We start from the raw sequence: 15,121 nt of genomic DNA, 5'->3' as shown, positions 1-15,121 counted from the left end.
GAATAAGAAAATGTTAAACTGAAAGTATTTTACTTTTCCTCAGGTCAACATGGAGGGTGTCTGTTAATCATCAGAAGCCAGTCAAAAAAAATGGAATGCAAATTTTTCTATCAAATTGTCTTTTATGGCATAAAGACCACCTTCTGATGATTGATAGACTTTCTTTCATTAACATGTTGAGCTGAGGAGAAGTAAATACGCAACTACATCCAAAATTAATTGTTTTTGTTATATATTTATACAGCAATTTGTGGAATTTTACATTTATTTATTTGCATATTTATTTATTTATTTATGCAGGAATTTATTTACTCATTTATTTATATATTTGTATATTTATTTATTTTTGTAGGTTTCGTCCTCCATAGGCTTTTAAACTTATTTAAAATAAAACATTATTTATCAATATGTAGATCTTTTTAGCTATAGAAATTAAAAAACGTAAAAACAGGAAATACGTTGGGACCATTGTTTTTGTTTACATCCCTGAAAATGATCTATACAAACATTTTTAATGCAAAAATGTTAAAGGAGGAGCATATATTAACTGTTTTAATTACTTTTCTATATTTTAGACTTAAAAATTACTTTTATATACATTCAAATCTCTTTCTCTAGCACCATGAAGAGGGGTTTGCTTTTTGCCAATTGTGTGGGAAATTTACATAATAATAAAATAAAGTTTATAATAAAACCAGACTCTTTTAAAGAGCGATCCTTAACCTAATAACCCAAAATCACATGTTTATAAGATAAGGAAAATGTTTTTAAAATATTATGAGTAGTAAAAGCTTCAAAATCAATCCAAAAATGTTGAGTATATTGGCAAGACCAAAATAAATGTGAAATAAATGTGCTTTCATAAAACATTCTAACTCAATATCAATTTTACATTTTTGTAGAAAGAATTTTGTGTAGTAAACTCTATGAATTGATTTAAACAATCTTTATTTATGTTTCATTTATTGACTGATTGTTTAATCATGTTTATTATATATTTTTGTTGCATGTCTATTTGTTTTAGTTTAAACTTATTTTTTTTTTGTATTTGTTTGTTTGTTTTAAGTTTAGCTGGACTGTGTATTTTAGTTTTTATGTTTTGTTGTTGTTTATTTAAATTTTGTTGTAGTTTTTAGATATTTTATGATATTTTTGCTTTTATTTATTACCTTGAAGTATATTTCATTAAATCAATCAGCAACAGTTTTACTTTATACGTTTGATGGTTTTACTTTTTTAATGTTTCAAAAAATATATTTTAGTTTTGTTTATTTGTCCAATATTTTTTCAATCGCACTACTTAATAGTTATTCTGCCTAATACAGTATGTTCTAATGTAATGCTTTTCAACACAAACTGCATAATTTGCTTAATATTGCAAAGCTCAAAAACCAGGCCAGTAACCAGCCTGGGAAAAGGGGTGGTTCTTTTTTAATAAAGGGACTAAGTTGAAAAGAAAATGAATGAATGAATGATTGAATGAATGAATGAATAAAAAAAATACAAATTGCATCATATTACATGATTAAAAAAAATGAATGTGTTAAGATTTTTAAATTTAAAACCAGTCTATCATTTAGGCAAATATCTTTTATAAAAATAGAATTGTTTGCATTGGCCAAAACTGAATAACTGAAGTCACATAATCAATGGGTTATTTTCACAATCTATGATGGCAGAGCAGTCAAAAAAGGACAAATGAGCTCTCATGTACGGGACAAATTCTAAACTTTTGTTAGTGAAAAGTGAGTCTTTCTAACCACCTGAAGTCCCGTGGCTACGAGCCTGAAAATTAATTCTTTGACGTTCCTTTATTTATTTTGTATTCCTGTCACATATTTCCCAGTGTGCATTGCGCTGGAAGCTCAAAGATGGCGCTACGCGTTTATCTGGTCAGCCGAGCTCTCTTTCATCACCTGTAAGAAAAAAACTATGACCGTAGAAAAAGCGATATAATAACACAGAAGACACTCCAGCAACATCGGACTATCCCGTCAAGTCAAGCGCGATGCCTTCTCCTAAAGCTCGGAGCGGCTCGGGGCGCAGCGGCAGTGTTCCGTGTCCCGGTGGAAACGGGCGCTACGAGTTCATTTCTCTGAACAGGACCCCTCCTTCTCCTGTGCCGCCGCAGCTGCTGCAAAGACAGGGCTCGGACCCCACCACTGCCCGACTCCGCGCCTCAGAGAGCCCCGTCCGCCGCCGAGGCTCTGGTTCCTCCAACTCGTCAACCGGCGGCGGGGGGCAGCAGTTACCTGAGGAGGACTGCATGCGGCTCAACCCGTCGTTCTTCGGCATCGCGCTCAGCTCCCTATTGGCCATCGACCTGTGGCTGTCGAAGCGGCTGGGAGTATGCGCCTGCGAGGACTCGTCCTGGGGCAGCGTGCGGCCGCTCATGAAGCTCATCGAGGTGTCCGGTCACGGCATTCCGTGGCTGGCAGGAGCTGCTTACTGCCTGTACAAGAGCGACAGTCCCGCCGGACAGGAGGTCATGCTCAACCTGCTCATGGGTAAAGCGCACTTATTGCTCAGTGTTCTGACAGTTTTTAATCGTGTAAATCAATCAGAATATTTATTTATTATTTTCATTTATAATAACTCAGTTAATTTTGAGAGTTTAATATTATTAATGTCAGCTTTTTATTGTTGTTTAGACCAAAAATGTGTTCAATGTATAATTTACGTAGAAAAATTTTAATGTTTGAATAAATTAGTTTAATCAAATATATTTAAATCTATAATAATCTTAACCATTTCAATGTGTTTAATCTTTTCTGCATCTTTTAAATACAAAAAGCCCCCAATGAACATATGAGAATATATTCAATATATTTACATTTATTATATAAGTAAATTATGGGAAAATTTTATATTTCAAATGTCAGATTTTTTTTATTATTATTTGGCCAAAAATAAAATGTGCATAAATATGATGTTTAATTTATGTCAAACTTGGTGTTATTTATATTAATTAAGGGTTTTTCATTGTTTGAATAAATTAGTTTAAGCAAATTTGCTTTAATCTGAAATCTTTAATTAAAAGTTTGAACATTTCCTATCTTTTCAATCAAATCATCTTTTGAATGCAAAAAATCCCCAAATAGATGTACAAGATTGGCCGTAATATGTTATTTTTTTGTAATCAAGTGTTTTAGTTTGTTTGGATAAATTAGTTTAATGGAATGTATTTAATTTCAAGTATTTAGTCATTTTTAAGTCTGTGTTTACTAAAGTTATATTTTATATTTTCATAAATATTACAAATTTTTTGATCTTTTGATTTTTAATCAATTGTTTTAATTAGCTTTTTATTAATCTAAAGTAATAATAAATATAATAATATTAATAGTAAAATAATTACTTAGTTATTTTATTTAAATAAAAAGGGTATTTTTATTAGGTTTATTAAGCAATATTTTAATCAATTTACTAATTTATTTTTAATGAATGTTTTACACAGTTTGCTTAAGTCATTTATTTTAGTTGAAGCAATATATAGATTTATTTTAATCAGTTTGGTTTTCATTTAATTTATTCAATATATTTATTTTGGTCACTTTTATTTGATTATTAATAGTTTTTTTTTGTTTTTGTTTTTTCATTTTTATTACATATTTTACATAATTGTTTTACTTTTTACACTGCTTTTCTCTGAACTTTACATAAATTAACTTCTTTTAATGAGTTACTTTTGTCTTTCTTGGAACTTCCAGAGTTTTTATTTTGCCAATCATAACCCATTTCATCTCATCCCACCTTTTCCTTATTAGACATCCCGATCTTTTTCTTTTGGACCTCTCTTTCCCTCAGGCGCTTTCAGTGCCAGGTTTACCTGCAGGTGAGGCAGGTTTCCATTCATTCTGGCTTTCTTTTGTTGATGTGGCTTATCAGCAGCACATTTAAAATGCATCCGCTTTGTTCTTGTAGAGATTAAGATATATTTAGCATAATGCATCTCGCCATTGTTTACAGAGGAAAACTGACAATAAATCACTTACTGATCCTACTCACAGCAGGAGCAATGCTTATCAACTTGATAATTTAACACTAGAAATACAGAGGAGGTAATTTTGACCCTTTTTACATCGTCTTTAATAACTTTGTGTAAGTAATGTTAATTAAAATAAAACCCACATATCTATAATACACAGACTTTTCCCAATAGTTCAATATTTTTTTTTAAAATGACTGAGCACAAAAAGCCTAGTATCTCATGCACAATTATAGGCTCTAATACTAAAAAGATTGTATTTTTAGGGTAATGGCTTCATAAATATATAACAACAGTGGTTCAAAGCTTAATTCTGATATCCCGATAGAAGCTTTAAATGTAAATATGACTTGAAAATATGGTGTCTTGTATGAAAACAGCCAGAACGACATGCAGCCATTCAACTAGTTATAGAATTCTGGTATTTCAAGTGTTTTTTTCCCCCCGATAAGGATCATTAAACAGTTTAGTTTGATGTGTTTTTGTGCTGATGCCTTGGCTGGTTCAGACCTGTCATAAAAAACTATGTCATCACATTCAATAGCCCCTTTCACACAGTGATACCGGTAAATATGAGATTCCGGCAACGTGAATGCGTCTGACTGTTCTAATTGGCTAAAGCAGGTGTCTCACGTCAGCACGTTCTAGATGTGGACGCGCTCTAACAAACACCGGCAATCTTCCTTGTGCATTCACACAGCGCAGCATTCCGGCAAATTCCCGGTAATGTTACAACTTCTCTTTCCGGAAAATAGCCAGAACGAATTTACTGGTATTTTCAAAAAGGGCCTGTTCACACATACAACCTTTCCGGAAAATTGCCCGTAATTTTCCGGAAAGGGGCTACTGAGTCAAATGTTTTGTTCAAACGGCTGATTCATTTACAAAGATAGCTTTCCTGTCCAAAGTGTTTTATTTACTTCACAAGTTAAAGGGCTAGTTTGCCCCACAAAATAATTGACTCACCCTGAAGTGGTTTCAAATCTTTGTTTCTTTCTTTCTTCTGTTCAACACAAAATAAGTTTTTATGAAAAAAATGTTTGAAACCTGTAATCATTGAAATAGGGCGGCACGCTTCTGGCAAAAATGTGAATCACGATTTATTTTGCTTAAAATCAAGATCACGATTCTTTCTCACGATTCTGTAAATGTAAAATAAAGGTTAATATGATTAGCCTATTATTATTGTTAATTCTCAAACATATGGTAAAACGGCAATAATAATATTAGGCCTATGTGCAGGTCTACTGTTTCTTAAAATGCTAAATTTAGTATTATGGTGGACTTGAGCAGACTTGGCCTGTTTGTTAATTCACAGTAAAATGATGACATCAGAATATAACTATTCATAATTCTGAAGTTGATTTATTAGGTTTAAGGCATGTGCTTGTCATCTGTCATTGACAACATTAATAGACCATTATGTATAGGCTAGGGTTGTTATACTGACACAGTAAACATTTGTTTTCATGCACAACACTTTGTGTTCGCTATGAAAGATGAAGCAAATATCAAATCATATCAAATGCTTGTTGTAATCATGACTCTAAAATGCGATCACATCAAATGCTTGTCATAATCATAACTCTAAAATGTGATATGATCATTGAAGGATGTGTGCACAGGTTTCACTTTCACTGCCGAGTGCAGCTCATCTGTTGTCACTGTGAGAAAAAACGCATACATGCAAATCAAACCTCCCGCACGGCCCTCAAATGATCGCTTTGTGCAACAAACTGAAAGTTATTTACAACTTTATTACCTGTTATTTACAACATATGCAGGTTGTGTTCACTAAAGTAGGCGTCATTTGCGTGCACGCTCGCCTTCTCAGCAGTAAACAAACAGTGCGCCAGCTCACGTGTGATTTCGGGATCGTGAATACATCATTGAACACAACACATAAGGACAGAAATGACATTTTGGGAGAATTATACCTCATGAAAACAGTTTGTGCGACTTTTAACGCCATTTGAAGGTGTCAATGTTGCTGTGAAGACTTTTCTGTTCTCCTGACCTTGAAAATTTAATTGGCTGATTCTTAGAAAAGCTGAATTAGGCTGCTGTGTTGAGTAAAATCGAGATCGTGATCTTTTTTTGATTAATCATGCAGCCCTAATTGACATTTAGGTAAAACAAATACAAAGTAAGTCATTAGGTACAGCCAGTGCTTAATTTTTTTTTCAATTTTGGACTCCCGGAACAGATCGGGGTAACGAATCCGGCATGTTACAGGAGGATGGAGATTTTGTCATGCATGAAAGTGGAAAGCAGGGGTTATTGGTGCTGTGGATGGCGGCGGGGTCTCGTGGATAAAAGTGAGCAGAGTGTGGGTGTCACAGACAGAAGTGAACAGTGTTGTGGAGTCGCGGAAGATAGTGAAAGTGAACAGCGGATGGGGGAGGAGAGCGTTAAGGAGGGTGCCGGATCAGTTTTCAGAGGTTCTGGATCTAGCGTGTTCCAGCACAAATTAAGCCCTGGTTAGAGCATTTTTCAAAATATCTCCTAATAGAAGAAAGACTCTTCAACAGGTTTATAACAAGTGAAGGGTGAAAAATCATTTTGGAATATAATTATTACTCTCAGGATCAGATCAGGTTTTAAATACCGTAAAGAACCCCATCCCTAGATGCATACACTTGAATATCTCAGCTCATTTTAAGTATAAACTTATGTTTGTGGAGTAGATTTTCTCCCTTTTTGTGTCCAGTTTGTGAGGTGGAGTGATCTGTAGTGATGTTACTATTACTGAGATGCATGACAAAAACCAGTTTAGTGATTCTGATCATTCACCTGATTGGGACAACATGGCAAATGCTGATTCAATTAATTTTTGTGGTTGATAGTGTCCTCTTCCTGTGGTTTTCAGCCATAAAAACCAGTTCTGCAAGTTGTGGTCAGTGATTTTTCATGAAAGTTTATCCTGTGAGGTTGTCAAGAACTGAAAAGTTTGAATTAGTTCCTGCGTACCAGGGTTACAAAATTCCTGAAAGTGGAATAAATGGAAACTTTATATTGGGAATCAACAGGAAAAAAACTGGGAATTTACAAAAAAAGGAAATTAGCCTATGATGGAATCAGCTTCTATGAGCTTGGGAATGATCGTTTTGCAAGTGTTTTAAAAATTTGTAAGTTTTTTTTTTAAGTATTTTAAAAGATTGTAACTTTGACAAATCAATAACGATTTATTATATGGAATTGATATATGGATTAAATATATGGAATTCGCCCACGCTCTACATTATGCAAAGTTAATATAACTTAATATTAATGAAATTGAGTTATACAAATATTAGCTACAGTATATGAACCAAAATTGTTCTTTATACCAGACTGTAAACACCTTTTTTTCCTGCTGTAAAGTTGGCTGTTTTAACAGTGGACTTAATAGAAATTTGCTCTATTATGGAGCCAGGAGTAGCAGAATTTTAATTAATTTATTTGATTCATGGGGGAGAGCGGGAGGTTGCCACTTGGTTAAAGTAAGACTTCAAAATGGTGACTACAATAATAGCATTATGTTGAATTTATTACTTATCATTAAGCACTTCACTTTTTTTTTTTTTTTTAGAAATAAACTTACTCAAACAATTGAATTTTAACATTTTTTATTCAATTTAACCAATCTCCAGCTCTAGCAGAAGCACTTTTAGCTTAGCTTAGCATATCATAAATCATTCGATCAGATTAGACCATTAGCATCACTCTCAGAGGTTTATGAAAGACGTGACAATTTTCCCATTTAAAGCTCGACTCTTCTGTTGTCGCATCTGTAGATTTACTTATGTAAAAAGAGGTACCTAATAAACCTGTTGTGTACCACCGTGACAGCTTGTGTATTTCTGAGAGTGAAGACTACCTGAAGATATATCAAGTTTACAATTTAGTCAAGCGTGATTAATCTGTTGTAGAGCTATAAAACTCTAGTGTGGATTTACAAAAAGCGATTGTGCTGAGGCGGTAATTACTATAAGTCCCCTGCATAGTGATAAAGCAAATATACTGCTTCATTGACTGCTTGTGTTTGGCACTTAACTAACCAACCAAGCAAGTAAGTGAGTGTTATTGAGTGCTGTGTGTTATTTAGAGAAAGCTGTGCTGCAGCTGACCAATATTTAGAGCTGGCTGCTGGGATGGTCATTCAACGCTATCTCACTGCAATTCATAACTTCTGATTAGTGGCTAATTCATATAAATTTGTACGATCTCATTTGTAAAATTTTGATTGATTTGCTTATGCAGTTATCCAGAGTTTGGTGATACGCCTCCTTTTTAAAATTGTACATTTTCGTACAAATGAACTGGACTGAACTACGAATGTGTACAAATTAGCTACTAAACTGACAAAACATACAATGTTTCCTGGTGAGATCAGGCTGGGTCATTGCTGCAATGGATTTGCAAGTTCTTAGTATTTTTTGTATTCGTATTATTGTTTTTAAAAAGTGTTAAAGACACAATATGGTTTAGCATAGCATGATCATCAAAACGCAGAGATTGATTCAGTTATTTATGTAATCAGTTGCACAGCACTGGCACAATATCAAAGCAGCCCATGACAACATATTTTAGAGTGCACCTAGACCCAAACTGCAAACAAATCTCTGCAAGTTCTGAGTGACGTACAAACTAAAAAAAAAAAAAAAAACAAGTATAAAACATACACTCTAAAAATAACTTTTGCTGTTTGTTCAAATCACTTATTTAAATTAAGCTGGAACAACACAATTCTTTGTGTTTTTAGGGGACAACTTAATTGTTTTGAGTTTAATCCTCTCAAATTTGTAAAAACTTATAAGTTAACTTAATTTCTTTGTGTTGCTCCAACACAAATCAGTTATGTGGAAACCAACAGTTTTACAGTGTAAAATAAAATGCTATAAATAATGTAATTTTAATTCCATTATTGTTGTTGCTGATGTCAGTATATCCAGATCTCACGAGATTTTACATTTTGTCAGTTTAGTGCCTAATTCAGTCATATGAAAATGTATGATTAAAAAAAAAAAAAAAAAAAAAAAAGAGGTGTGGCATCCAACCCAGCCCTTAAACCCAACTGTCATTGTGTGATGAGCAAATCATACTAAATTGTCTGAATGAGATCATACGAATTCATATTAATTAGCCACTAAATCAAAAAGTTGCGAAATGCCGTAAGATAGCATTGGTATAGTAATTATTTTATTCCAACTGTAATTTAATATTTTAAATAAAGACAAAGAGTAAGGAACTTGTGTTTTAAGTCCAATATTATTATTTTTATTATTATTATTATTATTGTGTGGTGTAGTGTGGTCTTGTTGTTATACTGTGTATATACAAATTTCTGTCTGGATGGATAATAACTTTTTTTAAATAATTATTCATTCATTTTCTTTTTGGCTAAGTCCGTTTAATAATCAGGGGTCGCCACAGCGAAATTAACCGCCAACTTATCCAGCATATGCTTTCACGCAGCAGATGCTCCTCCAGCCACAACCCATCACTGGGAAACCCATACACACTCATTTACACACATACATACACTACGGACAATTTAGCCTACCCAATTCACCTGTACCACGTCTTTGGACTTGTGGGGGAAACCGGAGTATGCAGAGGAAACTCGCACAAACGCAGGGAGAACATGCAAACTCCACATAGAAATGCCAACTGACCCAGCCGAGGCTCGAACCAGCGACTTTCTTGCTGTGAAGTGACAGCACTACCTACTGCGCCACTGCGTCACCTGTTTTTTAAATACAAGTTGAAATAAATGTTTCTTTTGCCTTTTTAATGAAATAATGCACATTTTCATGGCCTGAAAAAATATTTATAACTAAATACTTTATATATGAAATAAAAATAATACCTTATTAACTTTTAATTAATGTTTACAATGCAAATCCAGTTAGATCCACTTAATTAGTAAACAAAGCAAGCAACTTAAATGATATATCTACTAAAAGACAGAAAATATGACCTTACAAACTGTATTGTATATATATATCATGGACATTATTATATTTGTAAATGTTTTGCTGAAATTAATTTAAACTAAATATTTAATTATTATTTATTATTTTTATTGAATTGTGTGTTAATGAATGAACTCAATGAATAGCAAAAAAATCTGCAGATTTCTGTGCACACAGACTCCGTGTGAGCCTAGTTATAGGGTTTGTGAATGAATGGATATATTTGAAAATTTATTTTAAAAAATATTCAAACAAATTTCTAATTATTAAATGTATTAAATGGTAATAATTTTTTGGATAGGGCAAGTAAAGATCTTTTCTAACTGGGGTATTAAAAAAATTCTTAGCATTTAGCCCTGTATACGTTACAAATGTCATTCATAATGGTCTTAAAATGTCTTAAATGTAACTCTGTAAAACCTGCAGAAACCTTGAAATAAGGGTTGTGTTTGTTCCCAATTTAAATATAAATGAATGACTAATCTGTGACGTTTTTCAACCACGTTCACCAGCTCTGCACATTTTCCATGTCTCCTTAACCAAACACATTTGATTCAGATCATCAGCTCATTAGCAAAGTCTAAAAGACCTGTAATGAGGGGAACAGACAAAGGAGACATCCAAAACATGCAGTGTTGTTGATCCTCCAGGAACGTGTTGAGAAACACCGATCTATGGTTTACAGCTTGAAAAAACTAGTCAGCTGATGGAAATATTAATTTGCAGTCTACAGTTTCCTTGCATCTTTTCTAATTTTTTTTTTCTTTCCAGCCTTAGTTCTGGATGTTGTCCTGGTGGGCGTATTGAAGGCTGTAGTGCGGCGTCGACGTCCAGCTCATAACCGCATGGACATGTTTGCCACATTCTCCGTGGACAGCTATTCCTTCCCATCAGGCCACGCCACACGCGCTGCCATGTGTGCCCGCTTTCTTTTGAACCATCTGGTGCTGGCGGCCCCGCTCCGCGTCCTTGTCCTGCTCTGGGCCACCATTGTCGGCTTCTCTAGGGTTCTGCTCGGACGCCATAATGTGACGGATGTTGCGTTTGGGTTCTTCATGGGCTACTGGCAGTATAATCTGGTAGAGATGCTCTGGTTGTCTCCGGTCATGCTGCAGAGCGCGATTGGACAGCTTCACTGAGAAGCTTAGACTAAGGGAAGAAATGGTTATTTGGAGGATCTAGACTTATTCTGTTGCTGCCACTGTGCTGGTTAGAAATCTTTAAAGGGACGGTTCACCCAAAAATGCTATTTCTGTCATCATTTACTCTCAATTCGCATGTTCCTAACCTGTTTGAGAATGTTGAGTAAAAAACAGCCATTGACTTCCATAGTGTTTTCGTTTTTTTTTTCAACATTCTTTAGAATATCTTGTTTCGTGGGAATTCGTTAAAGTTTAGAGTAAATTGTGAAGGAATTGTGTTTATTTTTGGGTGAACTATTGTTTTAATGTCTTTCAAGTTGCATTTATGTGGGTTTTGTGTGTCTTCTAACTTGAATGTAAAATATTAATCTCACAGATCACTTACCAGGGTTTAGGTTCATATTACGTCACATTGAAAAGATGATCAAGTTTGTTGGAGCAGTAAAGGCATGGGTCACCCCAAAATGAAAATTCTGTCATTTACTAACTAACTGTTGTGTTCATCTTTGGAACACAAATTAATATATTCAGAATAAAATCAGAAATTGATGTTCTTTTACAGGGCTCTAGGCTAACTTTTTGCATTGGGTCGGTGCAAATAGCCTAGTGATTAAGTGTGCAACATTTAGCATTTTTTGGCCTGTTTCCACTGAGTGGTACAATATGGTACGGGTCATCTTTATCAGGCTTGCGTTTCCACTGCCTAAAGCATGGGTGTCCAAACTCGTTCCTGGAGAGTTTAGCTCCAACTTCCTTCAACACACCTGCCAGGAAGTTTCTAGTAAATCTAATAAGATATATATATATATATAATAAGCTTGATTAGCTGGCTCTGGTGTGTTTGATTAGGGTTGGAGCTAAACTCTCCAGGACACCGGCCCCCCAAGACCGAGTGTGAACACCCCTGGACTAAAGGGTACCTTTTTGGTCGGTGTAGTATACGACAGAAAGTTTCAGTCAACATCATTCTCGCTCGCAGAAATGTCAAAGTAAAGCTGTCTGGTGTGCGACCTGCTTTGCAGCCTCCGATATGTTACCATTTACAAAAAAACTGCACACAGCATGCATTTAGTCTTTATTTGAAGACTAAACAAAGTAAGTCCTCATCATATAAAGGGATCGCATCTCTTTTGAAGACTTAAAGGAAACAGTTGATTCATAAATGGTAATATTGGACAAAAATCTCTCCAGAAATATACCTTTTGGGTTTGGACTGATACAACTATGAATAAATAATGACAGAATTTTCATTGTGTGGTAAAGTGTAATCGAGTTGCCAAAGTTTTAGCGAAATTATGCCTGTTTCCGTTGCTGAGAAATTATTTTGAGGAACATGAAGATGAGCAAAATCGGTGTATGAAGGGTTTTTGCTTTGTAACTTGGAGAACTGTTGAAGGCCTATTGGCTCAAAAGTAGACCGAGAAAGTCATGCTTTTATAATTAGTCTGTTTTGTCCACTTCACATACTTTTTTAAGAGTCCTCTTTAAAAATAAAGGTTCTTTATTGTGTCAATGCATCCACGAAGCACATTAAGCATCTATAGAGCCGTTGTATTACACGGAAAGTTCTTTAAAGTCAAAAACGTTTTTTAGATCAGTGTTTCTCAACCATGTTCCAGGAGGACCACCAACACTGCATGTTTTGGATGTCTCCTTTTTCTGTCCTATCCTTCAAGGTTTTTCAGTCTATGCTATTAAACTTATGGTCTGAATTTTGTTCAGGCGACATAGATTATGTGCAGAGCTGGTGGTCCCCCTGGAACGTGGCTGAGAAACACTGCTTTAAATCATTACAATGTTCCTTTTCTTCATTAAAATTGATTTGATGAAGCAATTCATCAGTTTGATTTTGTTTGAAGTAGACCAAGGCCTTAAAGGGATAGTTCACCCATAAGTGTAAATTGAGTTACTATTTACTCACCCATGTTTTCAAACCTGTGGAACACAAAATAAGGGGGAAAATTTCGTGGAAGTCAATGATTTGGAGTTTTCAGCTTTCTTCCAAATATCTTCTATTGTTTTTAACAGAAGAAAGAAACTCAAAAGGTTTAAAACAAGTAAATGTTATAATTTTTGGGTGAACTGTCCCTTTAAGAGATAGTTTAAAGCAGTCTTTATGAATACGCTGCCACCTATCTCTGCTCTTTTATGGAGAAGACAACCTCTGGCTTCAGACTTTGAACTTAACCATTGTAGAGATGCATATTCATATCTTAAACAATAGAGGTTTTTGCCTCCGTTTTAATCGAAACCCTGCCAGAGCTGTAATTAAAATTAAAAGCTTACCATGAATGAATATTTAATTAAGCGTGGGAGAGGATTTGAAGCGTCGGGGTGAATTTCAGCACATCTCTGATACCTTCAGGCTATGCGCCGTCCTTGATAGATGTTCACAAAGGAATAGTGCTGTTATCTCAGAGGGTTTGCTCATTACACTGATATCTTAAAGTCGTCTTTGTTTGTGGATAAAAGCTTGTTTCTGTGTTTGTGTATCGTGTGCTAGCCCATGCAACATTTTATTGCACTTTGCGATGCTATTTTTTGGAGAAGTAAACATTTTGCTTTGGTCTTTGCAAAATTTGCTGGGTTTTTAATTGGGTTAAAGCCACAACTGTGATTCTAGAGCCATAAATGATATGCTGCAAACTGTTGCCATATATCCCAGAAGAATCTGACATAACGGCCGCTCTGTATACTGTTAATGAAGGGTAAATTGCACCATAATGGCCATAATTTTGATTTTAGTCTAGCTGAATCATCATTCAGAATGAAGCATCTGGATTATAAAAGAGTGCATGGTTGTGTGGGGCTGAACTGTAACTGTGGCACTTTAAAACACCATTTTAATGAAGGATTGTGTATTTATGTACCATGGTTTTAACTTGTGTATGGGTGGAAGATTAAAAGGAGTTTTTAAGGATCAAACAATGGAAGTCTAATACACGTTTAAGTTTTTTCATGCTATATTTTTAGCATGATTTGCAAAAGACACCCACTTAAATGTCAGTAAGTGTAACAAAACAATCATAAAGCATATTTTTATGGCATCTGCTATCTCTTACACTTATAAAAAAAATTCAAGCATGATTACATTTATTCATTAAAATTATTTGTAACATTTGACACTGTTAATATGAATTCTACACTGTAAAAAGCGATTAGTTGACTTTACTTAACCCTTATGTGCTGTTGGGCATGTTTTCATCCATTCTGGGGGGATTTTGAGTCTTGATTTGGCCATAACTTTCTCTGTGTTTTAGCTAATAGAATGATTTTTGAGTGACAAATCTTATTTTGACACCTATTTTAAGAAAATACATTTATTATTTTTTATTTATTTATTTTTTAAACTCAACGATACACTGGGCAAATTTGCCACCCTTTTGGATAAAAACATCCACTGAATTAACTGCTTGCGTCAGATAATTTTTATTTATATATATATATATATATATATATATATATTTTTTTTTTTTTTTTTTTGAATAATTCTGTTAATCAACCCCAGTCTTGATCAAAACTACTAAATTGTTCAGAAAATTACAGGGTTTTAACTCTTTAATTGACATTTATAAATTATGTCACTGATTTATTGAGAAAAACACACAAAATAATGTTTTTTTAATATAAAAAGTAATTGTCAGGGTATCCGCGGAGTCTTAAAAAGCTTTTAAATATCTTAAATTTATAAAGACTTAAAGTCTTAACTTCACTGAAATATTGTGTTGTATGTCCTGAATAGTGTTAAACAGGTCTTAATTTTCCTCTGTCCAAGTCAAGCTACCCAATCGGGCCTACATCCGTCTAATCATTAGAAAGAAAACTAAAAACCATTACACAATTTCTCGTGATGATAACGAGCAATATATCCCTTTATCTTCTATTCTTACAAAAACTATTTACAGAAGGGGAAGTACACTAGACATGTCTAAGATTGTGATAAAAGTTTTTAAAAATATAGTCAATGATTACTTTTTATATTGAAAATACATCATTTTGTGTGTTTTTTCCACCAAATCAGCGACATGGTTTAT

The 15,121-nt window shown here is 34.1% G+C and overlaps 1 protein-coding gene across 12 annotated transcripts; it reads left to right on the top strand.

Moving 5' to 3' along the window:
- Positions 1–1,840: 1,840 nt before the first annotated feature.
- On the top strand, positions 1,841–14,012 carry plpp6 (phospholipid phosphatase 6). Of its 12 annotated transcripts, none has more exons than XR_015517641.1 (5): positions 1,845–2,507; positions 3,768–3,835; positions 10,717–11,801; positions 11,937–12,564; positions 12,830–14,012. XR_015517641.1 is itself a non-coding variant. In NM_001328339.2 (3 exons), the coding sequence occupies exons 1-3, from the start codon at positions 2,350–2,352 to the stop codon at positions 11,082–11,084; spliced, it is 594 nt and encodes a 197-aa protein (NP_001315268.2). In that variant the 5' UTR covers positions 1,841–2,349; the 3' UTR covers positions 11,085–11,686. The 12 variants fall into 12 exon arrangements, 2 of the variants coding, with proteins under 2 accessions (NP_001315268.2, NP_001315267.2); XR_015517640.1 differs by having other exon boundaries at positions 11,937–12,699; XR_015517636.1 differs by lacking the exon at positions 3,768–3,835.
- The last annotated feature ends 1,109 nt before the right edge of the window (positions 14,013–15,121 follow it).

Source organism: Danio rerio, chromosome 20 (genome assembly GCF_052040795.2).
Source record: "Danio rerio strain M-AB ecotype USA chromosome 20, GRCz13ab, whole genome shotgun sequence".
Taxonomy (NCBI): Eukaryota; Metazoa; Chordata; class Actinopteri; order Cypriniformes; family Danionidae; genus Danio; species Danio rerio.
The sequence above is the reverse complement of the archived record's forward strand: the minus strand, read 5'-3'. Positions and strand labels throughout refer to the sequence as shown.

Excerpts from the sequence above, each read along its gene's own strand:
- plpp6 (NM_001328338.2), top strand. The coding sequence starts at position 2,009 with ATGCCTTCTCCTAAAGCTCGGAGCGGCTCGGGGCGCAGCGGCAGTGTT. Across the intron at positions 2,508-10,716 it reads CATGCTCAACCTGCTCATGG|CCTTAGTTCTGGATGTTGTC; the intron begins GTAAAGCGCACT and ends TTTTCTTTCCAG.